The sequence below is a fragment of the Pituophis catenifer genome, unplaced genomic scaffold, assembly GCF_029215685.1.
Source record: "Pituophis catenifer annectens isolate HBS135680 unplaced genomic scaffold, rPitCat1.0.hap2 SCAF_8, whole genome shotgun sequence".
Classification (NCBI taxonomy): domain Eukaryota; kingdom Metazoa; phylum Chordata; class Lepidosauria; order Squamata; family Colubridae; genus Pituophis; species Pituophis catenifer.
In genome coordinates this window covers 906,843-932,589 of record NW_027256888.1, presented here as the reverse complement: position 1 = coordinate 932,589, position 25,747 = coordinate 906,843, and the positions used below count along the sequence as shown (strand labels likewise).

The following is a 25,747-nucleotide window of genomic DNA, read 5'->3' as shown; positions in this document are numbered from 1 at the left end:
CTGGTCCATGGACCGGTACTGGGCCACGGCATGCTAGAAACCGGGCCACACAAACAAGCGAAGCCACATCTGCGGGATACAGGTAGCACATGAAACCACACCCCCTCCGGTCCGTGGGAAAATATCTCTCCCAGGTGCCCAAAAGGTTGGGGGGGGGGTCACTGTTTTAAGACTGTCTTGCAATTTTAAAAAATTATTTTCATAGTTATTAATATATCATATGCTGATCTTTTATTGTGCTTGGTCTTGGACCATAAAAATATTTTGATTGATTGAATGTTCTTGCTCTCTCTCTCTCTCTCTCTCTCTCTCTCTCTCTCTCTCCCCCCCCCCTCTCTCTCTCTCTCTCTCTCTCCGCACACATGAACACGTAGACACACCCAGACACACACAAATACTTTGTATATTCAAAAGTAATATTTGATGCATCTCTCCAGTACTTTAAGGAAAGTTGTTTTGTGTTTTGCTGAATCCAGTTCCAGAAGAGATTGGCAAGTGTGTCTTGTCATATGTGTCACAATAACAACATGCATTGATCAGATGAGAATCAGATAGAGGAAATGCAGGCTTCAAAACATCACTTCAGCTCCTCAGTTGCCTCAAGCAGCAATGCATAGATTTGAAAGCTGTCATCTAAACTATTGAGTCAAACCCTTGTTCAGGGATGATGGCCTTCAAAAGAAGCCATCTCCAAGTGAAACTGTCTGGCTTCTGCTTTCAAATATCCAGTGAAGAGTTGTTAATCAATTCTCAGGGTCATTGGTTCTATTGCCAAACGACTCTTATTGTTAGCATGTTTCTTTGTATTCAGTTGGAATCTGTCTTTTGTTACTTGGACCCATTCTTTAGAGTCCTGCAACCTAGAACAAGAATAGGTCTGAGTTGCCCTTCTTTTCCATTAGAGGTTTAAACACTCACAATTCCAGTGTTTCAGGAAGGCAATAAAATGAAGACAATTCCCACACAGTAACACAATCTGTTGATGAATCAAGACAAATGTCTATCCAGTGCAGCTTTATAGTTCAAATAAAGTATGGCTAGATACCTCTACAAGGCACAAACGGAATTGATTTTCATGGATTCTTGAACAGATGAAAAGATAGGAGAAAGAATTTATTGGTTGCAGTGGAAAACTCTTCCATTTCGAAGACCACTTTTGTATTCATATATTCAAAAGTCTTGGAACATCACTGAGCTGTTTGTGATAATTTAACCCAGCAACGCCTCTGGTATTTCAAAGCTGGAGCGAGAACAGATGGAGGCTTACAGAACTTCTGAGAAATCTTCACGGATGCTTAAGATTTTTGCTACTTTAAAAAAAACACCAGGATAATGAACATCTTTTTATAAAGGTAGAAAATTGGATGAAAGAATGGGAGGCTCGGATCCTTCATGGCAATTAATACAAGGGAGAAAAAAACTTCTTAATATTTTAACCATCCCCGACTTCCGGTTTGCGAGCTTCGGCGACGGCGGTGATTTTCTAAAGACCGCCAGCCCCGCCGCCTGTAGAGCCGCCCCGCGAACGAGGAGCGGCTCGAAAACTCCGAAATCTTGAAGATTGCAGGAGCAGAGACAGCAGGGTACAGGTTGAGCCCCTGTAACCCCCCCAGGGAATCGCTTCTGGGGGTGAAAACAGGAGCGGCTCCCTTCCAACCTGCGGAGACTCCGGGCGGCGTGGGACGATTCTGCCTTCAGCAGAACAAGCCGATAGCAGCAAACTTTTAAAGTGAGAGGAACTAATTCTAACAAATAGCGGAAATATCAACTTGAATCCAGAAACCTGAAAATTGCAAGTATTAGTGCTTTATTGACTTTTTAAATCAAAGAGAAAGTGAGCGAGTGAAAGTGATTTGAAAAAATATGGCGTCCAGCACTTGAGTTAACGAGCTAGTGAAAGTGATTTGCGAAGCCTCTCTGCTTTGCTACAAAGTTGAAAAGTTGCTACAAAGTTGTTCTACCTAAAGGAAAAAAATTTTCTTGCTAAAATTTGACTTTGCTTTACTTCAGTTTTACTTGATTAAATCTGGGGGACTTTTTTAGAAGCTTCTGTGGAAGAGGGAAAGGAAAAAGAACTTCCCTCTTTAGAAAAACTAGCTTACGTGGCACGATGGCTTCAAAGAAGCAGGAAGGGAAGGCATCAGGGGGGGGATCCCCCACACACAAACATCAAACGCAACTTCCCCCTGCTCAACAGCTACAAACTCAGAAAAAAGAACTTGATGTGGGAGATTTAAAAGAATTTATTTCTAAAACTTTGGATGAAAAATTTCAAGAATCTCAACAGGAAATAGATCATAAACTTCAAAAATCACATGAGGAATTTTTGCAGGAAATTAATGAAGTTAAAGATATGGTGAAACAGAATCAAAATATGGTGACCAAAAAAATATCAGAAGTGGCGTCTGGCCTGGCAAATTTTATTGGGAAAGTTGATTTTAAAGTTGAAGAACTCAAATTAGAAGTTAATGTTAGGATGAAAGATAATGACTATAAAATTGAAGAAGCTGACAATAAAATGCAGAGAATTGAAGATGAGATTGTCATGATACAATTCCGGGCGATGGAATTTGCCATACGGCTTCGGGGAATTCGAGAGGAGGAGAGACAGGACTTGAGACAAGTTTGCTCTGAAGCCCTGGCTAAGATTTTACAAGTTAATCCTGATTTGGTATTTCATAAAATAGATAAAATTTACAGAGTGAACTCTTGGGTGGCCAGACAAAGACAACTGCCTAGAGATGTGGTCATATACTTTACTGAGAGAGAAATCAGAAATGAAATCCTCCAAAAATCTTTTCACACCTCTGTACAAGTGGGGGGCTCACGACTTGTAATTTTTAAAGAATTACCTCCTAAAATGCTGAAAGCTAGAAAAGAATTTGGTTTTCTTGTTAAGGAATTGAAAGATTTACAGGTACCCTTCCGGTGGGATGCACCAGCTGGGATAATTTTTAGATATAAGGGAGAAGGATATCGATTGAATACCGTGGAGAAGGCACAACATTTTTATAGTACTATTCTTAAGGAAAGAACACCATCTCCACGTACATCTACAGTTTTGGAGATTAATGAGAGTGAAGAGAGGCAATTGGAAGAACAGTCTAAGCAGGAATTAGAAAATGTGCAAGGTGCAGAAGGAGGTTTTCTGAGTGAGCCCTTGCTGGATTCTTCTCCAATTTTGGATTTGATTCAGTTGACTGAAGTTAAAGATCAACGTATAACTAGAGCTCAATCCAAGCTACTTAAACAAAAGCAACAACAACAACAGGAAAGACAAGACAAGAAGGCAGCTAAGAGTACCCCACAAGAGAGTGGAGCTATGGGAGGAGCAAGATCGAAGCTCTTGGATGAACTTCAAATATTTTGCTCTGCGCTCCAGAAACAGGCTGATGACCCTTAAGTGTTTATCTTGGAATGTTAATGGGTTGAATTCAGCACAGAAAAGGAAGAAACTATTTACATATTTGAAACAATTTAATAATGATATAATATGTTTACAAGAAACGCATATTACAACTCAAGATCAGAAATATTTGATAAATTCAAAATTAGGAGTACATTATATATCTTCAACTTCGCAGAAAAAGAATGGTGTGGTTATTTATGTAAATAAAAAATTAACAGCAAAAGTTATAGAAGTAGATCAAGATGGTAGGTTTGTAGCAATTGAATTGCTCACAGCAAATGGTCAAATTCTTTTGATTGGAATTTATGCTCCCAACCAACAACAGGATTATTTTTACAAGATGTTACATACTAAAATATTGCAATGGGACTATAGATCTATTTTATTTATGGGAGATTGGAATGGAGTAATTGATTCTAAATTAGACAAAAAGAGCTTGGCAAAGTCTAGAATTAGACTACCGCAGACCTTTTTTGATATGAAAGAAGATATGGAACTAAAAGATGTTTGGAGAATACATAATCCAAATGAATTGGATTACACTTTCTTTTCCGATAGACATAGATCTTTTTCTAGGATTGATTTTATCCTGTTGTCAAATGATCTACTTGTTAAGACAAAAAGAACAAAGATTTTTCCAAGAACTTTGACTGACCATAGCCCTGTATGGATAGAAATTGAGATGGATAAGGTTGAGAGACGTTCTTGGAGATTAAATGAGAACTTGTTTAGATATGAAAAAAATACAATAGAACTTAAAAAGCATTTGAAAGAATTTTTTGAAATAAATTTGAATAAAGGTACCCCAATTGAAATTGTTTGGGACGCTAGTAAAGCTTATATGAGAGGGGTACTTATCTACATGAATTCTAAACATAGACTGTTCCGACAAAAGAAAAGATTTGAGTTGGAAATGGAAATAAAGAATAAAGAACAGTTACTTATTAAAAACCCAACAGATGAAAGAATACGAAGTGCTATAAAACTTTTGAAAGACCAATTTCAAATGCTTATGGCGGAACAAGTTGCAACAAGTTTACAATACGCGAAGCATAATACATTTTGCAATGCTAATAAACCGGGCAGATGGTTGGCTTACACACTGAGGAAAAAACAAAGTATACGGACTATTGATAGTATTGACATTGGAGGGAAAGAAATTTTTCAACAAAAATTAATTAAAGAAGCTTTTGTGGATTATTATACTAAATTATATGCCAAAGAAGAGGTGCAGAATGGACTTATAGAAAAATATTTAAAGGATAAGAGAGTTACAAAAATTACTGATCAACAAAAAGAAAGAATGAATTATCCTATAACAGAGGAGGAGATAATAGCAGCAATTAAGCAGCTAAAAACAGCCAAAGCTCCTGGCACGGATGGTTTGACTGCAGTGTATTACAAAACTTTACAAGCTGAAATGGTGGGACAACTTAGAGATTTATTTTGCAATATTCAACAAGGGGGTAAAATACCCCCATCTTGGACAACTGCTTATATATCTTTGATACCAAAGGAACAAGTTGGTCCTAAAAAACCAGAGAACTACAGACCGATATCTCTTTTGAACACAGATTATAAAATTTATGCGAAGGTATTAGCCAACAGGTTGATGCCAGTAATCCAAAAAGTGATTCATGAGGACCAAGCGGGATTTATTGAGGGCAGATACATGAAGGACAATGTAAGGCAAGTAATAGACTTATTGGAATATCTTGATAAGAATAAACAGATTTCTGCAGTGCTGGTTTTTTTGGATGCGGAGAAGGCCTTTGATAGAGTGGATTGGAACTTTCTACTAAAGACTTTAAAAAAGATGGGCTTTGGGGACCAATTTATACAGGCGATTTCAGCAATTTATCAAGAGCAAAAAGCACAGATTATTATTAATGGAAGTTTGACGACAGAGTTTAAAATTGAAAAAGGAACAAGACAGGGATGTCCGTTGTCCCCACTTTTATTTATTTTAACATTGGAAGTCTTGCTAAATACAATACGGGACTCAAAAATTTTGAAAGGTATAGTGATAAGGCAAGAGGATTATAGAATAAAGGCATTTGCAGATGATCTGGTTGTTACCCTATCACAACCAATGGAATCAACAATCCTGATGAACGACATTATACAAGACTATGGTAGAGTTTCAGGTTTTAAACTGAACTCAAAAAAGACTAAAATGATAGTTAAGAATATGACACAAGATCGTAAACATGAGCTTGAAAGGAGGGCAGGTTTTGAAATTGTACCTAAGGTAAAATATCTTGGAGTTCAGGTTGCAGAATCAAATATGAAATTGTTTCAAAATAATTATGAGGTGTTGTGGCGAGAGGTTCAGAAAGACATGGAGACTTGGAAAAAGCTGCAACTGTCTTTACTTGGAAGAATAGCAGCAGTTAAGATGAATATTTTGCCAAGATTTCTGTTTTTGTTTCAAATGATTCCGGTGCTTAAAAGTGATAAACAACTGAAAGTCTGGCAGTCTGGTGTGAATAAGTTTGTCTGGAACGAGAAAAAGCCGAGAGTGAAATTGAAAATTATGCAAGATGTTCCGGAAAGAGGAGGCCTTAAACTCCCAAACCTACAGTTATATTATGATGCAGCAGCTTTAACTTTAACAAGTGATTGGTTTGGAAATAAAAAGGCTGGAATATTGAATGCAGAAAGTTTTGATCTTGAATTTGGATGGCATGCTTACTTATTTTATGATGATAAAGTTGATAAAGTATTTAAAAGTCATATACTCAGAGATTCTTTGATGAGAGTTTGGAAGAAGCACCGACTCAAATGGGATTATAAAATACCGCTATGGCTGGATCTTGGTCATACCTTGTGGAATACAAATATAATGTCACTCGGGGGGTTTTTATACAAAGAGGTTCTTTTTACAGATGCGGGCAGATGGCAGCTGAAGACATTGCAGACACTGTTGGACGAAGGGATTAATTTAACCTGGTTACAATATAATCAATTACAAATGAGATGGAAAGAGGACCAAAAAACTGGTATTATACTGCATGAGGAAGAATTAGTTAGACATATAAGAGAGAAAGGTCCAATGCATATTAAAAGGCTTTATAATGTTTTGTTAGAAAGGGACTCAGAAACTGAATTAGTTAAAGATTGTATGATTAAGTGGGCACAAAATTTTGAAGAACCAGTGATGTTGGAAACATGGGAAAAAATTTGGGTTCAGAATGTTAAGTTCACACAGTCGCAGAATTTGAGGGAAAATTTTTATAAAATGTTTTATAGATGGCATTTGGATCCTAAAAAGTTGTCATGTATGTACCCTAATGTTCAGCCAAAATGTTGGAGATGCGAATGTTTGGATGCTACGTATTATCATGTATGGTGGACCTGTAGGAAAGTTAAGGCTTTTTGGATAAAAATTTGGTGGGTCATGCAGAATGTTTTGAAGAAAAAAATTCAATTTTCTCCACAATTGTTTTTATTGGGTATAGTTAAGGGTTTTACACGGGGTGAAATAAAACTAATATTGTATATGATAACAGCAGCAAGATTGTTGATAGGTAAATATTGGAAGAATGAAGCTTTGCCTACTATCGAGGAATGGACTTTGAAGATGGCCAGTTTTGCAGAGATGGCGAAGATTTCAGCGTATTTAAAAGATTGTTCACAAGAGACTTATGAATGGGAATGGAAAAGGTGGATAGAATATGTTCAGAACAAATACCAAACTAGAAAGTATCAAATAGCTTTTATTTGAAAATAATGTATTAGAAATATTTTAATGTAAAGAGACAAAGAGGAAAAATTATATAGGGGGAGGGATGGGTTCAGGTTTATATATTAGTGTTATTAGTTATGAGTATGTAATAGGGAAGTCTGGGGGGGGAGGGTTAGGGAGGGTTAGGGAGGATGGGAAGTTTGGGGAGGGAGGTGGGGGGGTGAAAAAAGGGGTGAAAATGTAATTGTAAAACTTTTGCAATAAAAAAAAAAAATATATTTTAACCATCCCCCACAAAATAGCAAAAGAATTAAACCACTTTTGCTAACTTGGTCCTGAGTGGGACTACAACTTCCCACAACTCCCGAGCGAAGGCCATGCCGAATGGGACGGGAGTGCTAACAGGTGTGTCCCAGTGTATCTGGAAGTTTCTGGCATGGTTTTTGTTTCTTCAGTGATAATGCAAAGAAAGCCCCCATCCTCCATCAAGACATCTTTTTCTTTTTTAATTTGATTTATATGCCGCCCTTCTCCGGAGACTCAGGGCGGCTTACAATGCGTTAAACAATAGCCTTCATCCTTTTGTATATTTATACAAAGTCAGCTTATTGCCCCCACAAACTGGGTCCTCATTTTACCTACCTTAGAAAGGATGGAAGGCTGAGTCAACCTTGAGCCTGGCGGGATTCGAACTTACAGTAATTGCAGACAGCTGGTGTTAATCACAATGCTATCAGTCTGCTGAGCCACCAGGCCCTCTTCAGTCTCTTCAGACTGTCTCACCATCTGTCTCTTCAGTAGGTCCACTGTCCCACCTCTGTTTATATTCTTAGTCTTCTGACTATTAGAGGTTCTAGTATGGCCGAAGCTGTCCTTCTTGAGAAGCATCGTTTTTGTGGTTATTTTTGGTAGGGAGAGGGCTTCAGCCAGCTAACCAATGAAAGAGATGGTGGAAGAGAAATGTCCTGTTTCTAGAAGGGAGACCAACCGGATTCACTGCAGCCAATCTGCAATTCTTACAGTAAGATTGGAATCAACTCAATTCCAGGAGATTTTTTTTGTACACCTTCCTGTAGATGACTATTGACTTGGTCACCTGGTCTGGTGAGTGGATGGACTTTTATATGGTGTTGGGGCTGTGTGATTGAGATTGTTGGACGGTAGGTTTGAAGTGTGTGTCTTTGGTTATTCTAATTGTGGTGGCTTGGTTTCCATTGTGGCTGGGAGGTCGTGATCTGTCCTTGAGGTCAGGTGAGGAAATGTAAACCTGAGTGGCACTGTCTTTATATGCTTCATTTATTAGGTATCCTCTCTCCGTGCTGGCTCTAGCCAGCAGCTCTTCACCTATGAATAGGCTGTAATGGGCAATGCTTGTGCTTATGAATGGTGCTATCCAGCTACCTACTTTCCATTCACAGAGAACATTCTGCTTTTATGAATGGACACAAGCTTTCCATTCACAGGCACTTTGGTTTATTGGGAAAACTGCTCTGGGGGACTTCCTATAAGTGGGGGGATGTAAGTCAGCAGTTGTCAAGGGGGAGCTTTCTCCTTAATTTGGGAAGGGGGTTTCGTTGACTATTTTAGAAGAAGAGGGAGGGCTGATTTCCTATATTAGGTTGGGTAATGAAATATCTGCAAGAAAACTATCAAGCTCAGAGACCACCAAGGACTTCTCCATTAATGGTTTCTCCATTCCATTGGAGAGCAATGTAATCTTCAGTCAATATGTTATGACTAGACTTCATGTCTCCAGCTTGGGTACTACACTTGGGACATTCCTTGTAGCTGCAAATATAGGTCTTAAAAATATGGTTTGTATGAGCTTGGGTATGTTTTCATTCATGTACGTCCTGCTTGATTATAAAATTTAGGTGAACGGGTTTTTTTCAAAATCAGGCTAATTACTGTATTTTACAACATTAATATAATGGCATGAGTTCCGTGATAATCATAACCGACTCTGACCAAACCATTTAATTACACAATTCCCAACAGCTTTGATGAAATTATATAACCTACTTTGAAATGCTTAACCTAGAAAGATAAATTTGGATATTTAGGTTTTGTCTTTACTCAGCTGGAAGTAAAAACTCATTGAAATCCGTGGGTCCAAATGATCGCCGTTATGTGGGACCATTTAAAATATTCTGACTGTTGCAATAACCTATTTAAATAATGCTAATTTTAGTTAACATGCTGGCATATGATAACTTGCCCTACAAAATGTGCATTTTATTTACTTACTTACTTATTTATTTATATATTTATTTATTAAATTTATTGGAAGCTTATTTGGCATTCTAATCTCTGCTGAAAACGAAACCCTTGTTAACAATGCATGAAAAACTATATATATATATATATGGATCTAAACATTTTAGCTTTTTCACATGTCCACCGCATGTGACAGAATGTCCCTGTTTCCAATACGCATTTGTAATGTCTTTATACATTCTAGATAATTTCCCTGTATCATTGTACATGTACAATGTTTTGTATCATTATTATGATTCTATTACTTTATTGTTTGTATGTACACTGAGAGCTTATGTGCCACAGACAAATCCCTTCTTTGTCCAAACACACTTGATAATAATACTAAGAAGAAAAATATTCTATACTAGTTGGACGCCCGTGCTTCGCTACAAAACTATGTACTCAGGTTTGATAAATTGACACTTACAGCCTGAAACTTAATGTAGAATGTGTAACTCCATAGCATCAGAGTGTGTTAATATAATGCAACTGGCAGTTGGAACAGAGGGGGAGGGGGAGTAGAATGTCTCAGCCCGCAGCATCCATCTGTATTTATCTGGCTAGCATCCTATCAGTGTGTGAGAGAGTTGAGGGGTGTTTGGAGACTCAAATAGTATTTGCTGTGCGAGCAAGAAAGAGACAGGAAGGAGGCTGGGCGTGGCTTAGCTCAACTGTTCTGTAGTAAAGCAGCTTGCTGCTGTGAAAGTAAAACCGAAACTGAAAGTGAAACTCCTCTCCTCTGCTTGTGTTTTGCATTTGGAACAGATTTCTTTTCAGGTGGGGAGGGGGAGTAGAACTCCTTAGCATCAGAGCGTGTTAATAATAATATAGAAAATACTAATGCTCTGGTGGTCATTTCGAAAAATCCTTTCTTAGTGAGCACCTAGAAGCTAAGAGGAACATACGTGGCAAATTTCAAGTTTATAGGCTTTATGGTTCTGGAGATTTTGTGATTAATGCATGAGTGATTTTTGCTTTTATATATATAGATATATGCAGCTTTACTCACTTCAGAGCACACGACGAGGATAAAAAAGCTAAGAATGATGCTGCATTCTCTATCTTGATGGCTGTATATCTCTATTCTGTCTTTATGTTTCTCAACCTTGAAGGCCTCCTGGGGAGCTTGACTCCCAGCATTTCCTAGCTAGCTGGGTTTTATCAAAATACCTGGACAACTCTTGATTTTCTGTCCATCGACTAGTCCTCCAATCTCGGCTAATAAGTACCTTCATTCATTTCAAGTGCGTTTCATCTGACTAGCCAGAGTCTTACTCCGTATTCATTGCTTGGAGTGGCCTCTTGAGTTATTACGCCTCCGTCTGTCTGCAACACACATTTTGCAAAATGAATGTTTATCTGGTGGAAGCATAGTTAAAAGGCCACCTGGCAGAAGCTTTTACTCAGTTCAGGAATCCAAAGTAAAGCATCTGGGTCTGATGATGGGCGGAATTTACCTGGGTGTATCCAGAGAAGGGAAGCCAAATATTTGGGCAGGTGATGGGTTCCACTGTCAGGCAGCTCTTCCAATTTGAAAATCGCTTCCAAACCGCAGTAGTGTTATGGCCCGTCAGTGGCCTGTGCGGATTGTAGCTGATTCCGACAGCGAGGAGGCTGGTGTGGTGCTGCGCCAGCAGCCTGTGCAGCTGGCACTCAAGTCCGACAGCGAGGAGGCTGAAGAAGATGTGGTGCCAGAGACGGGGATTCAGCCAGGGCCTTCTGAACCTCCAGAAGCTCCCATAAGTAAAGAGGAAGAAGAGGAGGAGCCTCTTCTCGATGCACGGGCGCGCAGAGACTTTGTTACTTTGTTAACTTTGAATGGTGAATGAATGGTTGTAAGTTGTACCCAGAATTAAAAAGATTAAGATGATGATGTCTGTAATTATAGAACTGAAATGGCTGTTTTACTTATACTAGACATAACAAGGTTTTATCACATAGTTTTAGCCACCATCTTTCCTATCTATCTATCTATCTATCTATCTATCTATCTATCTATCCATCCATCCATCCATCCATCTTCTATCTGTCTATCTATCTATCTATCTATCTATCTATCTATCTATCTATCTATCATTATCTATCTATATCTATCTATCTATCTATCTATCTATCTATCTATCTATCTATCATTATCTATCTATCTATCTATCTATCATTATCTATCTATCTATCTCTTCATGCATCTATCTACCTACCATCTGTCTGTCTGTCTGTCTGTCTATCTCAGTCACATTTTGGAGCTACCCTCCCAGAGAGTCCCTGGCTTTCTCTCAGCTTTCTTTGACTGCCTCTTTTCTGCACAGATATTCTACTGCATGTGACAAACCTTCAGGTATTGGAGAGGACCTCTCATATCCTCCAGATGTTTTCAAGGAACAGATGTCATCTCCTCCGTCTCTCTCTTCCAAGACATTGAGCCTCCTCTTTGTGCATCTGTCAGCCTGCTCTGGATTCGTCCTAAAACAGGTTGCCCAGATCAGGCATGGTATTCAAGGCACGATGTGAACACTTACTTCAGAATGAAGTGGAATGGTTAGTTCCCATGTTTGTTTGGTTTTAGCTGATTGACCAATTTCTTGATGGCTGCAATCAGAAACACTTGTAAGCACATCCATCAAACTGCTGGTTTATATTATCTTTGCAATGACACAGTTATTCCATGCCATATTCATATGTTTAATGTATAATTATAATTTAAATATAATATATTTTTAAAAACCAAACTGAAATAACTGCTTCATTGCAAAGAGATTATATATATATAATATATATATTCAGCAATGGACGCATAAACTCAAATCAAACTTATAAATAAAGCAGATGAATAAATGGTCTCCATTTTCTATTACGTGCCTGATTTTTGCTTTCTAAGTGAAGAATGTTACATTTGTCTCCGTTAATCTGCTTGTTCTCTATCAGGATGATTAGGCTTCGTCTGAAGTAAATGCAAATATATTTTGAGTCTATCATAAAAATGCCAAGGACAGTCTCTAAGCAAACAGGTTTTGTAGAGAGAAAACATTTGATATGCAATATTTATCTGTTCTACCTGCTTTCATGATAACCTTTGCTAGCACTAATCTCTTCCCTCCAGCTGTGCTGAACACAACACAAAACTTTTCTTCTCAAACACACAATCCAGGGAGATATGAATATGAGAAGACAGGAGTCCAAATGGTTTATTTTTGTGTGAAGGGGCAGATGTTAGGGCACCAGGATCTAAACATCGACATTGTCCCGAGAAAGCAGCCATAAATACGCCAGCCAAAAGGTTTTGCCTACGGCTTCCGTATAAGATTTCCATGCAAACGCATAAAACAGATTTTCATTAGCTTGCTTCTTTAGGCAAAGACAAACAAATATTTTGTTTCTTATGCTAAGCTATAAAATTCAGCCCAGCAAACAAAACTTAATTGTTAACTCAACAGATTTTATTTGTTTTAACACATTCCCTGTCTTTAAGAATATTTTCAGAATCCCTAGAACAAACTTTGCATTCACGAAAGTGTTCTCGTCTTCCTTTTTTCATTTGAATTAATATTTTTGTAAAGCCCTCGCTAAGTAAGAAATTAAGTTTCGGCTTTTAAAACAATACTTTTTATTCTTCCTTCTTTAAAAATTAGACATTCCTTCTAATTACCCATGAAAAAAAAAACAACACTCTCAAAGCACCATGATTTGAATATATTCTATTTGTGGGGGTCTTTTATTTGCCAGTTTAAGCTGACTATTTAAATACTCTCTTTCTTTTTCTTCTTCTTCTTCTTCTTCCCAATGCCACAATCAAGGTGTTTTATATATATATATATATATATATATGTTTATGCAAGCATTCTTTAAAAGGCTGAGTTCCTATACAGCTTGGTTCAGCACCTTACCTACAGACAATAGTACTCCAATTTAACACTTAGCTGCTGAAGGGATGAAAAGAAAAAGAAATTACGCGTACCCACACTGGGAAAATAATTTAGAAGAAATGCTTTGGATTTCAGGCAAGGCCAGCGTCTTTCTGTTATTCATTAAAGCAGCTCTTCCTTTTTTTTTTGCTCAGAGTTTCCATATGAGCCTCCAAAAAGCTGCTTCTCTAAGGAGTCAATAAAGTTAATATCACTAATTAAAGTTGATGTGATCCTTCAAGCATCCTTAGTTTTTTATTGGCTCCTCCATGTTTGCAGCAGATCCAAAAAGGTTCTTTTGAACCACTTTTAAATTTTGCACAGTCCTTATGTTTATTGTTATATTTATTTATGTTTATTATTATAGTCCTTATGTTTATTAAGGGACACTCTTAAGGTCCAAGTGACTCTCTGAGTGTTTAAGGTTGCAGACCTGTTAAGGATATTGTAGTTGTGTTACCAACCAGCAGAGTGTAGAACAGAGAGAAACGTTGCTGAGAGCAATGAATAAGAGATGTGCAAACTGGTTTATCAAAAGTTTACTTCATAGTGAAAAAACGATCTCATAGTCTTTAAACAATCCAAGTCTTTGCCAGTTAAATCAGTCCAGTGATACAAAAATCTTCTTACCACACAAACAGTAGTTGGTTAGAATAACAAACTCACTCTGGTTCACAAACCACGATGGTAGCAGATCCATCCAACGATGATAGCACAATAGTAGCAACTCCACACACATCCAACGATGATAGCACAATGGTAGCAACTCCACACACAATGGTAGCATATCATCAACTGAATACTTTACAGTACCTTTCTTAAATACGTTTACAACTAGTGATTATCTAATTACAGCATGACTCAGCATTACAATGAATCAGCAGTAAAACTTTAAAGTCACACAAAACATATTCATGTTAAGTCACAGAACACATATATTGCCTGGACAACTTGTTAGGCTCAAACCATATCCTAACAAGACCCCTGGTCTAGGGTCTTCTGCTTGAGCAGGGGGCTGGACTAGAAGACCTCCAAAGTCCCTTCCAACTCTGTTATACTGTTACCTCATCAGTTCAACCTTGAGCTATGTATTTTGTTCACTACTGAAATCTATAACAAACCGGCGGAGGAATTAATTTAATATCCAGGTAAATTTCACCTTCTTCAACCTCCCTGTGACGTTGGATTAATACTGACATTCTTACATTCAAGAAAGACCTGGGAGGATAGTTTAGGAAGAATTAGTTCAATGTGTCGTATCAGTTGGACTAGGTTGCGTACTCCACTAAATGGAAGAACAGAAAAAGCAGAATGGAGAAAAGGATTTAAAAGACATTATTTGGCTGTTTCCTCACAGGAAATTGCAGCTGCTTCCCACATTAGCAACTAAATAGGAAATGATGTATTTTCTGCACAAAACATCACTTGGTTATTAGCGGCTTGATTAAGTTTTCTTGGGAACCGGTAAACACAGAGGGGAATCCTGAGTATGAAAATTACTGGAGAAACACAGATTAAGTCAGCCTGTGCAAAGATCTGATTCCAAGGCAGCTCCGGTGAATCAGTTCTTTGAATAAAATTGTTGACTTCAGTCCCCATATGTCTGAGTTGGCTGCTATGGGCCCATCTTGTTTTGATGAATATTCAAATTGAAATCATACATACATACATACATACATATTTGCACAAGTACTTTCTTCTTAACCAAGTCAAGAATTTGAGCTGGTTTGATGAAGGAAAGCCATGGTTTGGTCTGAATCAGTTCAGCTTCTCAAACAGAATTGGATCAAGTGATTTACCCATTACTAATATTTAGACTAAATAGAAGTAGCACTGAGACTTATATACTGCTTCGTAGTGCTTTTACAGCCCTCTCTAAGCGGGTTAAAGAGTCAGCCTCTTGCCCCCCAACAATCTGGCTCCTTATTTTACCAACTTCGGAAGGATGGAAGGTTGAATCGACCTTGAGCCGGTCAGGATCGAACTGCTGGCAGTGAGCAGTGAGTTGGGCTACAATACTGCATTCTAGCCACTGCGCTAGCCATGGCTCTAACTCAGGGGTGAAATTCAATTTTTTTCCCTACCGGTTCTGTGGGTGTGGCTTGGTGGGTGTGGTATGGTATGGCTTCGTGGGCATGGCAGGGGAAGGATACTGCAAAATCTCCATTCCCTCCCCACTCCAGGGGAAGGATACTGCAAAATCCCCATTCCCTTCCCTCCCCACTCCTGGGGGAAGGATATTGCAAAATCTCCATTCCCACCCCACTCTGGGGCCAGCCAGAGATGGCATTTGCCGGTTCTCCGAACTACTCAAAATTTCCGCTCAAAATTTCTCCAGAACCTGTCATAACCTACTGGATTTTACCCCTGCTCTAACTAGACCTCACTGGCAGCAAATCCAAAGTGAATGATTCACGGATGAATTCTGGAGATGTTACAGAACCTAAGAACAAAGCTGTATGGGAAACCACCACGAATGAAAGTTCTAGAAGAAGGAACTGCGTCACTTCCAGGTTGTGGGGAAAAAAAAACCCTACATGGACAGATTCATGAAGAAATAAGACTTAATCCAGGTGATTAATACCTGAAATTTTAAGATGCTAAATATCACATTAACGGGGTGAAAGTCTCTTTTTACGGATACTTGAATGTGAGAATACTCTTTCACTCATGTTCAAAAGGAAAATGAGTGGTGCAAGGGTCTCTCTCTACATGGACCATTTTCTCTGCCTGTGGTGACTCTCTCCAATGTTCAGATCTTCTTCGGAGGTGGACAGTCTCCACGGATGTCCATAGTTGTGTGTAAAGAACAAAAGACTAGGCTGCATATTAAGTTCCAATTAAACTGATTTATTGCTCATGCCTAGGCATAGAAATCTAGTCAGTTAATGGTTAGCTTTATTTTATTTATTTATCTATTAGTTATTTTGGTGCTAGATAAGGATTAATGGAATTCAACAGGGGTTGGATTTAGCCTACTTGTGGCAACAAAGAGATTCTGGGCTGATTCCTCTTTTGACTCTGCCTCTAGTCTCTGCCACCCCTTCTCCTCCTACACCGGGGGATCATGTGACTGGTAGAAGTGAGTGATGTTGATTTGGCCACGCCCACCGAGGTTTTGTGGCTCCCGGTGTTTTCTTTTCTGTGGGAAACGGGTCCAAATGGCTCTTTGAGAGTTTAAGGTTGCAAACCCCTGTCCTACACTGTGAAATTTAGTGTGAGAATATAAAACTCTTAATGGGATCTTCTGGGGGGGCGGAGTCATCAACATTTTGTAAGGGTTTTTTCCCCGCCTCTGGGAATGAAGATGTTTTCCTGGCTATCAAGTGGCTTTGTGAAACTTTCTCAGTTTTGTTTAAATCCCCTAGGAAAACAATGGAGGGATTTAACTCTCTCCTGCTAGAGAAACCTTGTCTCAAAGCTTCCCCAGAGCAGCTATTTGTGTCCTCTTAAAGCCTCCCCATTTTCTTTGCAAAGGTGGGAAGGGAGGACTGTGGGGCAACTGTGGGAACTCAATTTCTGCTTCTCTAGGGATGGGGGGTGGGATTGCACAGACGGGGTGGGTGGGTGAGTATCAGCGCTCGCCTTTTGGAGACCCAATTACGGACGTTCCAAACAAAGGAAAGTAGGTCAGCATTCACTTGATTTGCTTTAGCTGAATAGGGCATAATGGATTATGTCGATTTAAAAAGTAACTCTTTGCTTCCAATTAGAGCAAGCGGTACGATTCAGACCAGAGAGTCAGCTAGGGTTTTTTTTCTTCTTCTTGCCCCTTGAATCAGTAGGGCAGGGTGGAGGGAGATGAGAAATATATTTAATACATTTATATAGCCATGCGTCTTTGCAAAATATTGTTGGGTGGCTCACAGAACTTGAAACGGAAACGTGTGTAAAATTGATGGCTTCTTTCTGTGGAAGGAAGTGGAAAGTCAGTGGAAATGCTTAATAGCCCCAAACAGATGGGTTTCCTCCACGATGGTCTTGTCCTACACACACACATATGAACTCATGCACATCCCGGTCCTTCAGTCTTCCAGTGAGTGTCCCCATCACAATTGTAGCCGAGTCCCTCCAGCGTGCCTGTGGTCCTCTCCGTCTTCTCATTCCTTCTACCTTTCCCTTAGCATTGTAACTCAAACTCCTTTAGCATTGGAAACTTAAGGATCAGCAGCAGCGGTGAAATCCAAATTTTTTTACTACCGGTTCTGTGGGCGTGGCTTGATGGGCATGGCAGGGGAAAGATACTGCAAAATCCCCATTCCCTCCCCACTCCTGGGGGAAGGATATTGCAAAATCCCCATTCTAACCCCACTCTGGGGCCAGCCAGAGGTGGTATTTGCCAGTTCTCCAAACTACTCAAAATTTCCGCTACCGGTTCTCCAAACTGCTCAAAATTTCTGCTACCGTTTCTCCGAACTGCTCAAAATTTCCACTACTGGTTCTCCGAACTGCTCAAAATTTCTGCTACCGGTTCTCCGAACTGCTCAAAATTTCCGCTACCGGTTCTCCAGAACCTGTCAGAACCTGCTGGATTTCACCCCTGATCAGCAGCCTAATGCACACGAAGCATGATTCATGGTCATAGACATAAAAACAATTCTTGCTATTTTAAAAGATGCCAAGGAAAAACAATCAGCCGAAACTGTTAGACCATGCCAAGCAAACAGACAAAAAGATCAGCCACCGCTAGCCTGCTGGCCTTAAAACACAAGTAAAAGGCTCACTAATACGATCTTGCAAAAGGTTGGTGACAAACTAACCGGAACCCCTTGTGACGAGTCTTGACAATAGCTTTCTTGCTAATCCCCTGTGTTACCAGGAATCTCACTAGACCGAGTGCGCTTCCTTGGATCAGTCAGAGAAGGATTCAGGGACTCTGGGAGAGCTCAGTCTGGTGCCGCTTACTGCAGTGCAAAGATTCTAAACTTGGGCTGCTCTTGACTCTTCCTCCAGTCTGGCTGGAGATTCCACCACAGTCAACTAGGACTGTTAGAACCGCAGAGAGGAGGCTTTCCATAGGGCAGGCCCTCCTTAGACCCACAAGGTGGCATTCTTCCACAACACAGGACCTAAACAGGTAGTCCTCAACTTACAACAGTTCATTTAGTGGCCATTCAAAGTCACCACGGCACTGGGAAAAGTGACTTAGGACCATTTTTTTCACATTTACGACCATTGCAGCATTCCCGTGGTCACTTGAAGGGCTAAGTTCTAAAATTTAGAAGGACTAAGGATTTTTTTTAGCTGGGTGGACTTCAATTCCCAGAATCCAGGAGGCTGGTTGGGGAATTCTGGAAGTTGAAGTCCACATAGCTTAAAGGTTGTGAAATATTGAGCGAGGGCCTCAAAAGATTGTCCGTGTGATTGTTGGAATTTAAGTCAAAAATATCTGTACTTTCTCTTAATTTCTCACAGCAGGCTCTATTTCCTTTCCCCTTTAAAGTTTTGCTTTCCTGAGCTAACCCCTTAAAACGTTTGTCAAAAATACCTGGTTAGTAGCTAGCCTCCGTTTTAAAACACACACATACACATATGAGAGCTTTTCTTCCTTTGTAAAGTATTGTTCTTATTTTTCCCAGACTTCAGGATCGAGATGAGAGTAATGTGACTTTCAGAATTTTACAGAGCTTCAGATTCTAGGAAAGTTTTTCTGCACCTTTAATAGATTAATTGGGTGTTTAAAGACAATCTGTTCCAGACTAAAATAGTTAATTCCAACTTTATATTCCTGGTGTGTTATAAGAAGGACCATCAAGTTCCATCGGACTCTGTTCGCCTCTCCTTAAATGCTAAAAATTACTTCCAACTAACTCATGACTATATTATCTATACAGAAAGATAAATCTTAATTTAAGCTGAAGAGACTTCAGACTGTTAAATTGGTTACAGTATTAGAAATGGAAGGAAAGGATTGTCATTGAAGCTGCAAAAATTTGTATACAGAGGGCAGAACAGATTAAAGAAGAGGCTCTGTTGGTAAATACATTGCTCAGAAAACTAAAGGGAACACAAGCAGAAGACATCCGAGATCTGAATGAATGAAATAGCCTTATTAAATACTTTGTTCATTACATACAGTAGTTTTGTGTTCCCTTTAGTTGTTTGAGCAGTGTATAAACTACTGTATGTAAAGAACAAAGTATTTAATAAGGCTATTTCATTCATTCAGATCTCAGATGTTTTCTGCTTGTCTTCCCTTTATTTTTTTGAGCAGTATAGTATCCAAATCTTGTATTATTTTTCTTGTGTCCAATTCAAAATTTCAATCTTTTTCTTACTATCTGATGGCCTTTCTAAGGGAGAGGACAGAAATAAAGGCAGTGATTAGAAGTTTGTTCATTGATTCATCCGCCTTTCCTTTCCCTTCAAGGTTTGAGTGCTTTTGAATGACCTGTCTCCCTACCAACCAATTAAATGTGTTGCGTGAAAACTATTATAGTGTTGTCATGCAAATGTAAGGATGCTCACCCAAGTGCAGAGATTTCTTTTGGGGTGGCAGCAATTGTGAGTGTGTGGGGAACAGTAGTGAGTTTCAATTTAGTTTGCTACAGGTTCGTTCGTGTGTACTTGCTCGCGTGAGCGCATGACGCTTCTGCCATGCACAGAAGCTTCTGCCCATGTGCAGAAGCATCCAGGCAAGTGGGTGGAGCCTCCCACCGCCGCCACTACCGATTCTCCCAATCTGGGGTGATCCAGTGGAGATCCAGTGGATCCCCACTGGTGGGGAATCCCATCTCAATGCTTTTGCATTCTAGCTAGATGTCCCATTCAACACACCATGGCTTTCTAACTTCAGTAAGCGTCTAGTCTTGAACGATACCTCCATGCCTAGTGAGTTGTGTGTAATTGTGTGTGTTTTGGAAGCCTGAAAGCTGGTGCTGAATTGCGGTTGTGAAGGATGCCCCAGAATTGCTGGGCTCATCCTCTTCCCTTGAAGGGCCCAAGCGAACAACGCATCATATTTTGGATGCAACCAACCATCTCATGTTCTCCTTGGTGGACATCAGTTCTCCCAAGCACCCGAAGGCAGGACAAGAAACAAGGAATGGAAACGAATCAAGGAGAGAAGCAACCTAGAACTAAGGAGAAATTAGATAGATCAATCAATCAATCAATCAATCAGTGGAATGGCTTGCCTTTAGAAGTTGTGAAGTTGTGAATGCTCCATCACCGGTGGTTTTTAAGAAGAGACTGTCTGAAATGCTTTAGGGTCTCCTGCTTGAACGGGGGGTTGGACTAGAAGACCTCCAAGGTCCCTTCATTATTCTGTTAAATAGCCCTGGCATGGCTCCATTTGTTATTGCTTTTGTCCACTAACAAGTATAATGAAATAAATCAAGGGAGGTAGTTGGGTGGAAGAGGCATTTTTTTTTAAAAAAATGTAAATAATCCTTTGTAACCAAGGCTACACAAAACTATTGTGCTGCCTACAGCAGATGTGATGGGGGTGGTTGACACCCCCACCTACGGGACCCGTTGGAAGGGCACTCAGCTGCTCTGTTCATATCTGAGACTCAAACAAATCGTGTTTGAGGTTATTAAGCTGGTAAGTGATTTCAACGGGATGGCAACGTGAGTTGCCATCACGGTTGCATTGATGTAATCATGAATCCCATTGAACATGAGATCCTTTTGAGGTAGACGTGTAGTTTTGGGGTCAAAAGATCCCAGAGAACCTGAAAGAGAATCATCAAATCCTTGAGTACATGGAAATTATGGAATCCAACTCTTATCCTACTACAGGAACCCAGATGAAAGTTAGAAGGGAGAAGGCTATCTAATCTTCACATCAAAAGGTCTAATGAAAATGAAATGTTTATTGCTAGATCCACTGTCAAATTGTTTTTAAACAATAAAGACTTTTTTTTTTTAATATAACGAATCGGTCTCAAAGTTCCATCATATCCTTCACCATTGTAGACTTCTGGACCTTGCGGCTGTATTCTTGTTTTGTGACTTGCTCCTCTTTCCAGTTCTTGTGTGGGTCCTCCTTCGGCTTCACGCTTTCTCTTAGCTTTTTTGTCCTCACCACTGGCTCGGTTTGCTGCCTTCCATATTTTTCTCCATATCAGAATTCTTCACAGCTGGGCTTTGGACATCGTCTTCTTTAGAAACTCCCACAAGAAACACTTATGAACTGGGCTCACTCAGCAGGTTCAACCTTGACGATCCTTTTATCCGTACGTGGGTTCGGGTTGGAGTGTCCCCATTTTCTAAGTGTGCCTGTGTGCCAATGCAGCCGGTCTTCCACTCACGTTTAAATATGGGAACCATTTTTTTTTTAATTTGATTTTTATGCCGCCCTTCTCCGGAGACTCAGGGCGGCTTACAGTGCGTTAAGCAATATGACCATTTACTGTATAATCCCCATTAGAAAAAAAGAAGTATTCTAATTTTAACACAGAGAAAGTGTGTCATTCTTGTTCTTCTTGCAAGATTCTTTTTTTCTTGCAATTTGCAGTGTTCTGTGCCTTTAAAAAGGAATTGGAATTCTCTGTGTCCATTCGATGATTCAGTTCCTGGCTTCAGTTGAAAAAAAAGCATGTGTTTTATATTGTATCTCACCCTATTTCTGTAACGCATGTTGGCCAACCGGCAAGCTTATTTGCTTCCTTTCCATGGCCCTAAGACTTCTGTTGTGCATTTTATGCAGGCAAAACAGCAACGGGAGACCCATAAAAACCTGGAGTCAGTCTGGCTTTGCCGCAAATCTTCAGCTTCTGTCAGGGAGATTGAGGCTTCTTGTCTCCAAGGAAGCCCTAGCAAACCTCTTTATCAAATTTGCTTTGCTTCTTGGATTGGAGTAACTTTTGCCCTTTTTGTCTATAGAGATTCTCCATCATCCAGGTCCTGGTTGTCCCAAAGGTGCTTTTTCAAGAGGCAACTGGACTTTCTTGTTTTTTTCCTTGAAGACGTTTCGCCTCTCATCCAAGAAGCTTCTTCAGCTCTGACTGGATGATGAGGACCAGCTGTCTGCAAGGAATATAAATCCTTCCATTCCCCACCATCCAGTCAGAGCTGAAGAAGCTTCTTGGATGAGAGGCGAAACATCTTCAAGGAAAAAACAAGAAAATCCACTTGCCTCCTGAAAAAGCACCTTTGGGTTTTGCCCCTTTTCCATTTTCTTTTACCTTTTTTAGGTAAGATATCTAAGTTCACCATACAAGCCACATTTTTTTCTTGGATGCAACCCATGCTTTAACTCTTCTGCCCTCTCGTTTCTGGAATGTCTGGAGAAAAGGAAGTTCCTGGTCACCCTGGAGATGACCTCTGCCAAGAGACGGGAGCGGGTGTCTCCCTCATGTTCAAGTTAGAAGAGGAAACTCTTGGTGTTCATCCACAACATCCTGCAAATTAAAACCACTAAGGACAAAGATGCAAATGCATCCAATGATTAATCTGATATTTGACAAGCTCCGAAGTGCTGTTCTTTTCAGCGGGAGCTGAGCTGTAAAGCAGGAGCTGCGAGCGCCTGAGCTGGCACGGAAGGCTGGCGTTCGGTCTGCTCGCTCGTGCCTCTTCCTTTAAGCTGCCTTGCTTTCTTCCAAACAGATACTGCCAAGTCTGGAAACCCGGAATGAATGCCCCCGTGGCAGCGGAGAAGTAAGAAGGCTGGTGGTGTCAAATGCCTCTTTTTTTTGGCAAGGAGGCCACAATTAGCATCCCAAAGCATCGAGATGCAGGAGGCCAGGGGTTTCAGTTAACACCTACCTGGTCACTTCATTTCCTTTGCCTTTCTGGCTGTGCTGGCAACTTTTTTTGTATGGGAGGCAAAAAAACACCCGTTAGAGTGACTTAAACTTTCCTTTAGACTGCGTGGTGGCTTGGCAGCTGGTTGGCATGAAACACCGTCTCGGACAATGTTGACTTTGGAATGGGAATCGGAGGGACTACAGACAGTGGGCATTGTTGTGATTATCTTTGCGTCTCTGAAGCTGCTGCATTTGCTTGGACTGATAGACTTCTCCGAAGGTAAAGTGGTGACTTTGAATTGTTCTGTTTGCAGGTAGTGCCAGCTGCTGCTGCTCCTGCCTGGGCTCTGCGTGTACCTTTGGCGTTGGAGAATAAAACGTGCTACTCATACACTTGTGTCAAGCAGCTTCTGCATTTTATGGTTGCCCGGGCTGTAAATCATGTTTTGTTTTTGTTTATATTTCTACGGTTCAGTCACTGCAGCTTCCCGATGCTACGTTTTTCAGGGATGGAGGCAGAAATGCATCTCTAAATCACATCGCCAGAGTAAGAAAGTTAGCGTCTAAACAGCTTTTCCTTGCATGCAGGTGGTGGCTATGCCAAATTGGAACTTTTCTGATTTCCATTATTAATACGATTAATATTAACGGGTTGCTTTTACACACGAACAGATTTCTGGAAAACTATTCGGGGTGTGTTCTGTTTATTTATCCTTTTAGAACTGGAAGAGGTTGACTGGTTAAGGTGTCAGTCAATATTCCAAGCCACCCTGAGTATTGCTTGTAATGTGTGTTCTTGGGAACAAAATGATAAAATGTTTTTAATATATTCGTATTGCCTTGCAGTCTGCTCAGTTTATTTCTCTGTAAAGGAGCACCAGATGTATAAACAAAACTTCCCTGTAGGGTTCAGTAGATGAGCTTATGAGCATCATATTTTCTTAGGGTTTCTCTGTTAAATCTAGTGCTAAAAATTAAAACTGTAGCCCTCCGATTTAATTCTCTAGATTGCAAGCAAACTGAAATTATTCAGATTGCTCAGATACTGTTTCTCCCCAGCCAATTTCCTTAGAAATTGCACATGCTCAGAGTCTGCCACGAATTTTCTTCTTATTTTCCTCTCTTTTTATCTTATTCATCTGTACAATATCTTCAGAAAATGAAATCAGCAACCATTTAACTTCTTAAGAATTGCTAAATAATTCTGCCTTTACATTAAAAGACATGTTAGTAGAAAGAGACTTTTAAAATCTAGACTTCATAGAAAACTTCAGAAATATTTCGATAGTACTTAATTTATCAGCAGTGAACAACAATAAATAATTTATAAAAGGTAAGTGTGAATTGAGTTCAACTCATGGTATCCAGCTGATGCCATAGCCATGTTGGTTTCTTGGCAAAAATTCAGAAGTAGTTTGCCAGCTCTATATTTTAGGATCTGTTTTCCAACTTCTGAATTTAACCTAAACTTTGGAGATTTTCTAGTGATTTCTAATCCAAAAACTAACCGAATTCTGCTTCGTTTTTTAATAATATCATGCAAGGCCAGCTGGGTGCTATCACTTGCTGCAAGTTGATAAATCTTCATCTCATTGCTAAGAATACCTTTGTTTGTGATGTTTTAAATTTAGGCTTAAACAATATTAACTGTAAGAATATAATAAGGATACAGCTGATGCAAAATAGCAAATCCACATTGACTTAAAAGAGAAAATCGACTGCATGACGCCCCTAAAAAGGATCCAGGATCTGAGATACATGAAATAGTTCTTGTGTTAATAAATCCTTTTGATGAAGTGAAAGAAATAGGCTGGGTTATATCTCAACTCTATAAAGGTTGGAACTTCGTTCCAGTCCTTAAATAATAATTTAAGTTAGGATTAGGGCTGGAGAACAGGCGCTCCGGTCAACATAGTAGGATTGCGCTGGGTATAAGATGCAACATGTGGTTTACATATAGATGTATTTGTAGCAGATTGGCAGTGGTTGAAATATAATCCCTCTCTTGCAAAAATTAGACAAGGCATAGGGTAGCATGAAATGAATGTGTGTGTAGGCAGAGTGCTAAAATTGAGTTTACTTTGGGATTGAAACCACGGAAAGAAAGGTAGACTTAGAAATTGAATTAAAGAGATGATGATCATGGCATTGAGGTCTGGTTTTGAACCATGTTTCTCAAGGTTTACAAGAGCTAGATGCCTTCTTCTTATCTAGAATGTACTTGTGAATATCAATCCCTTGATCACTCGGTTCTTGTTTAGCTTTGAGCTGCCCCTCTTCATTCAAAATATCTTTATATCTAACAATATTTCCCATGTTAATAAGGTTTGGGTGAACCAGTGCTTCCATCGTTGAAAGCCAAACTGATATCCTCAAGTAATGTTGCTCTCTGATTTTCTCCCATACTAGCAGCAGTGCGTTCCTAATATTGAGATGATGGTTTTGAACCACGTTTCTCAAGGTTTACAAGAGCTAGATGCCTTCTTCAAAGTCTGTGCATCTATTTTCAGCTAAATGGTACGCCAGTCAAAATGAGGTGTTTTCACATCTTGAAGCTGAAGCCACAAAATTGTTGTTGGGTTATGCTGGTTTTCTGCAGTACCAAGATATCCAAAACAAGCATTTGTTTGTTTGAACTGAAAAAGTGACCTAACAGCTCCTACAGTTTCTGTCTCTCTGACCCAAACTGCTAAGTGAATTAAGATGTTTTGTGCAGAATAGGATAATTACAAGGAGGTGAACTAATCCCATCTTTCTTTTCTAGGAGAGAGGGAGATGGGAGTGGGGAGGGAGGGATGGA

General features: G+C 39.7%; 1 protein-coding gene across 4 annotated transcripts in view; it reads left to right on the top strand.

Annotated features, from left to right (window-relative positions):
- KCNIP4 (potassium voltage-gated channel interacting protein 4) overlaps positions 1-25,747 on the top strand; it is a 267,976-nt gene that overhangs the window by 173,944 nt on the left and 68,285 nt on the right. The window contains exon 1 of one of the 4 annotated variants that reach the window (XM_070948341.1): positions 23,116-23,227. The exons of the other annotated variants lie outside the window; for them this stretch is intronic. Within the exon in view, the coding sequence (XP_070804442.1) occupies positions 23,116-23,227 (112 nt within the window). Of the gene's footprint in view, positions 1-23,115; positions 23,228-25,747 lie in introns of those variants that run through there. 4 annotated transcript variants of the gene reach the window in all.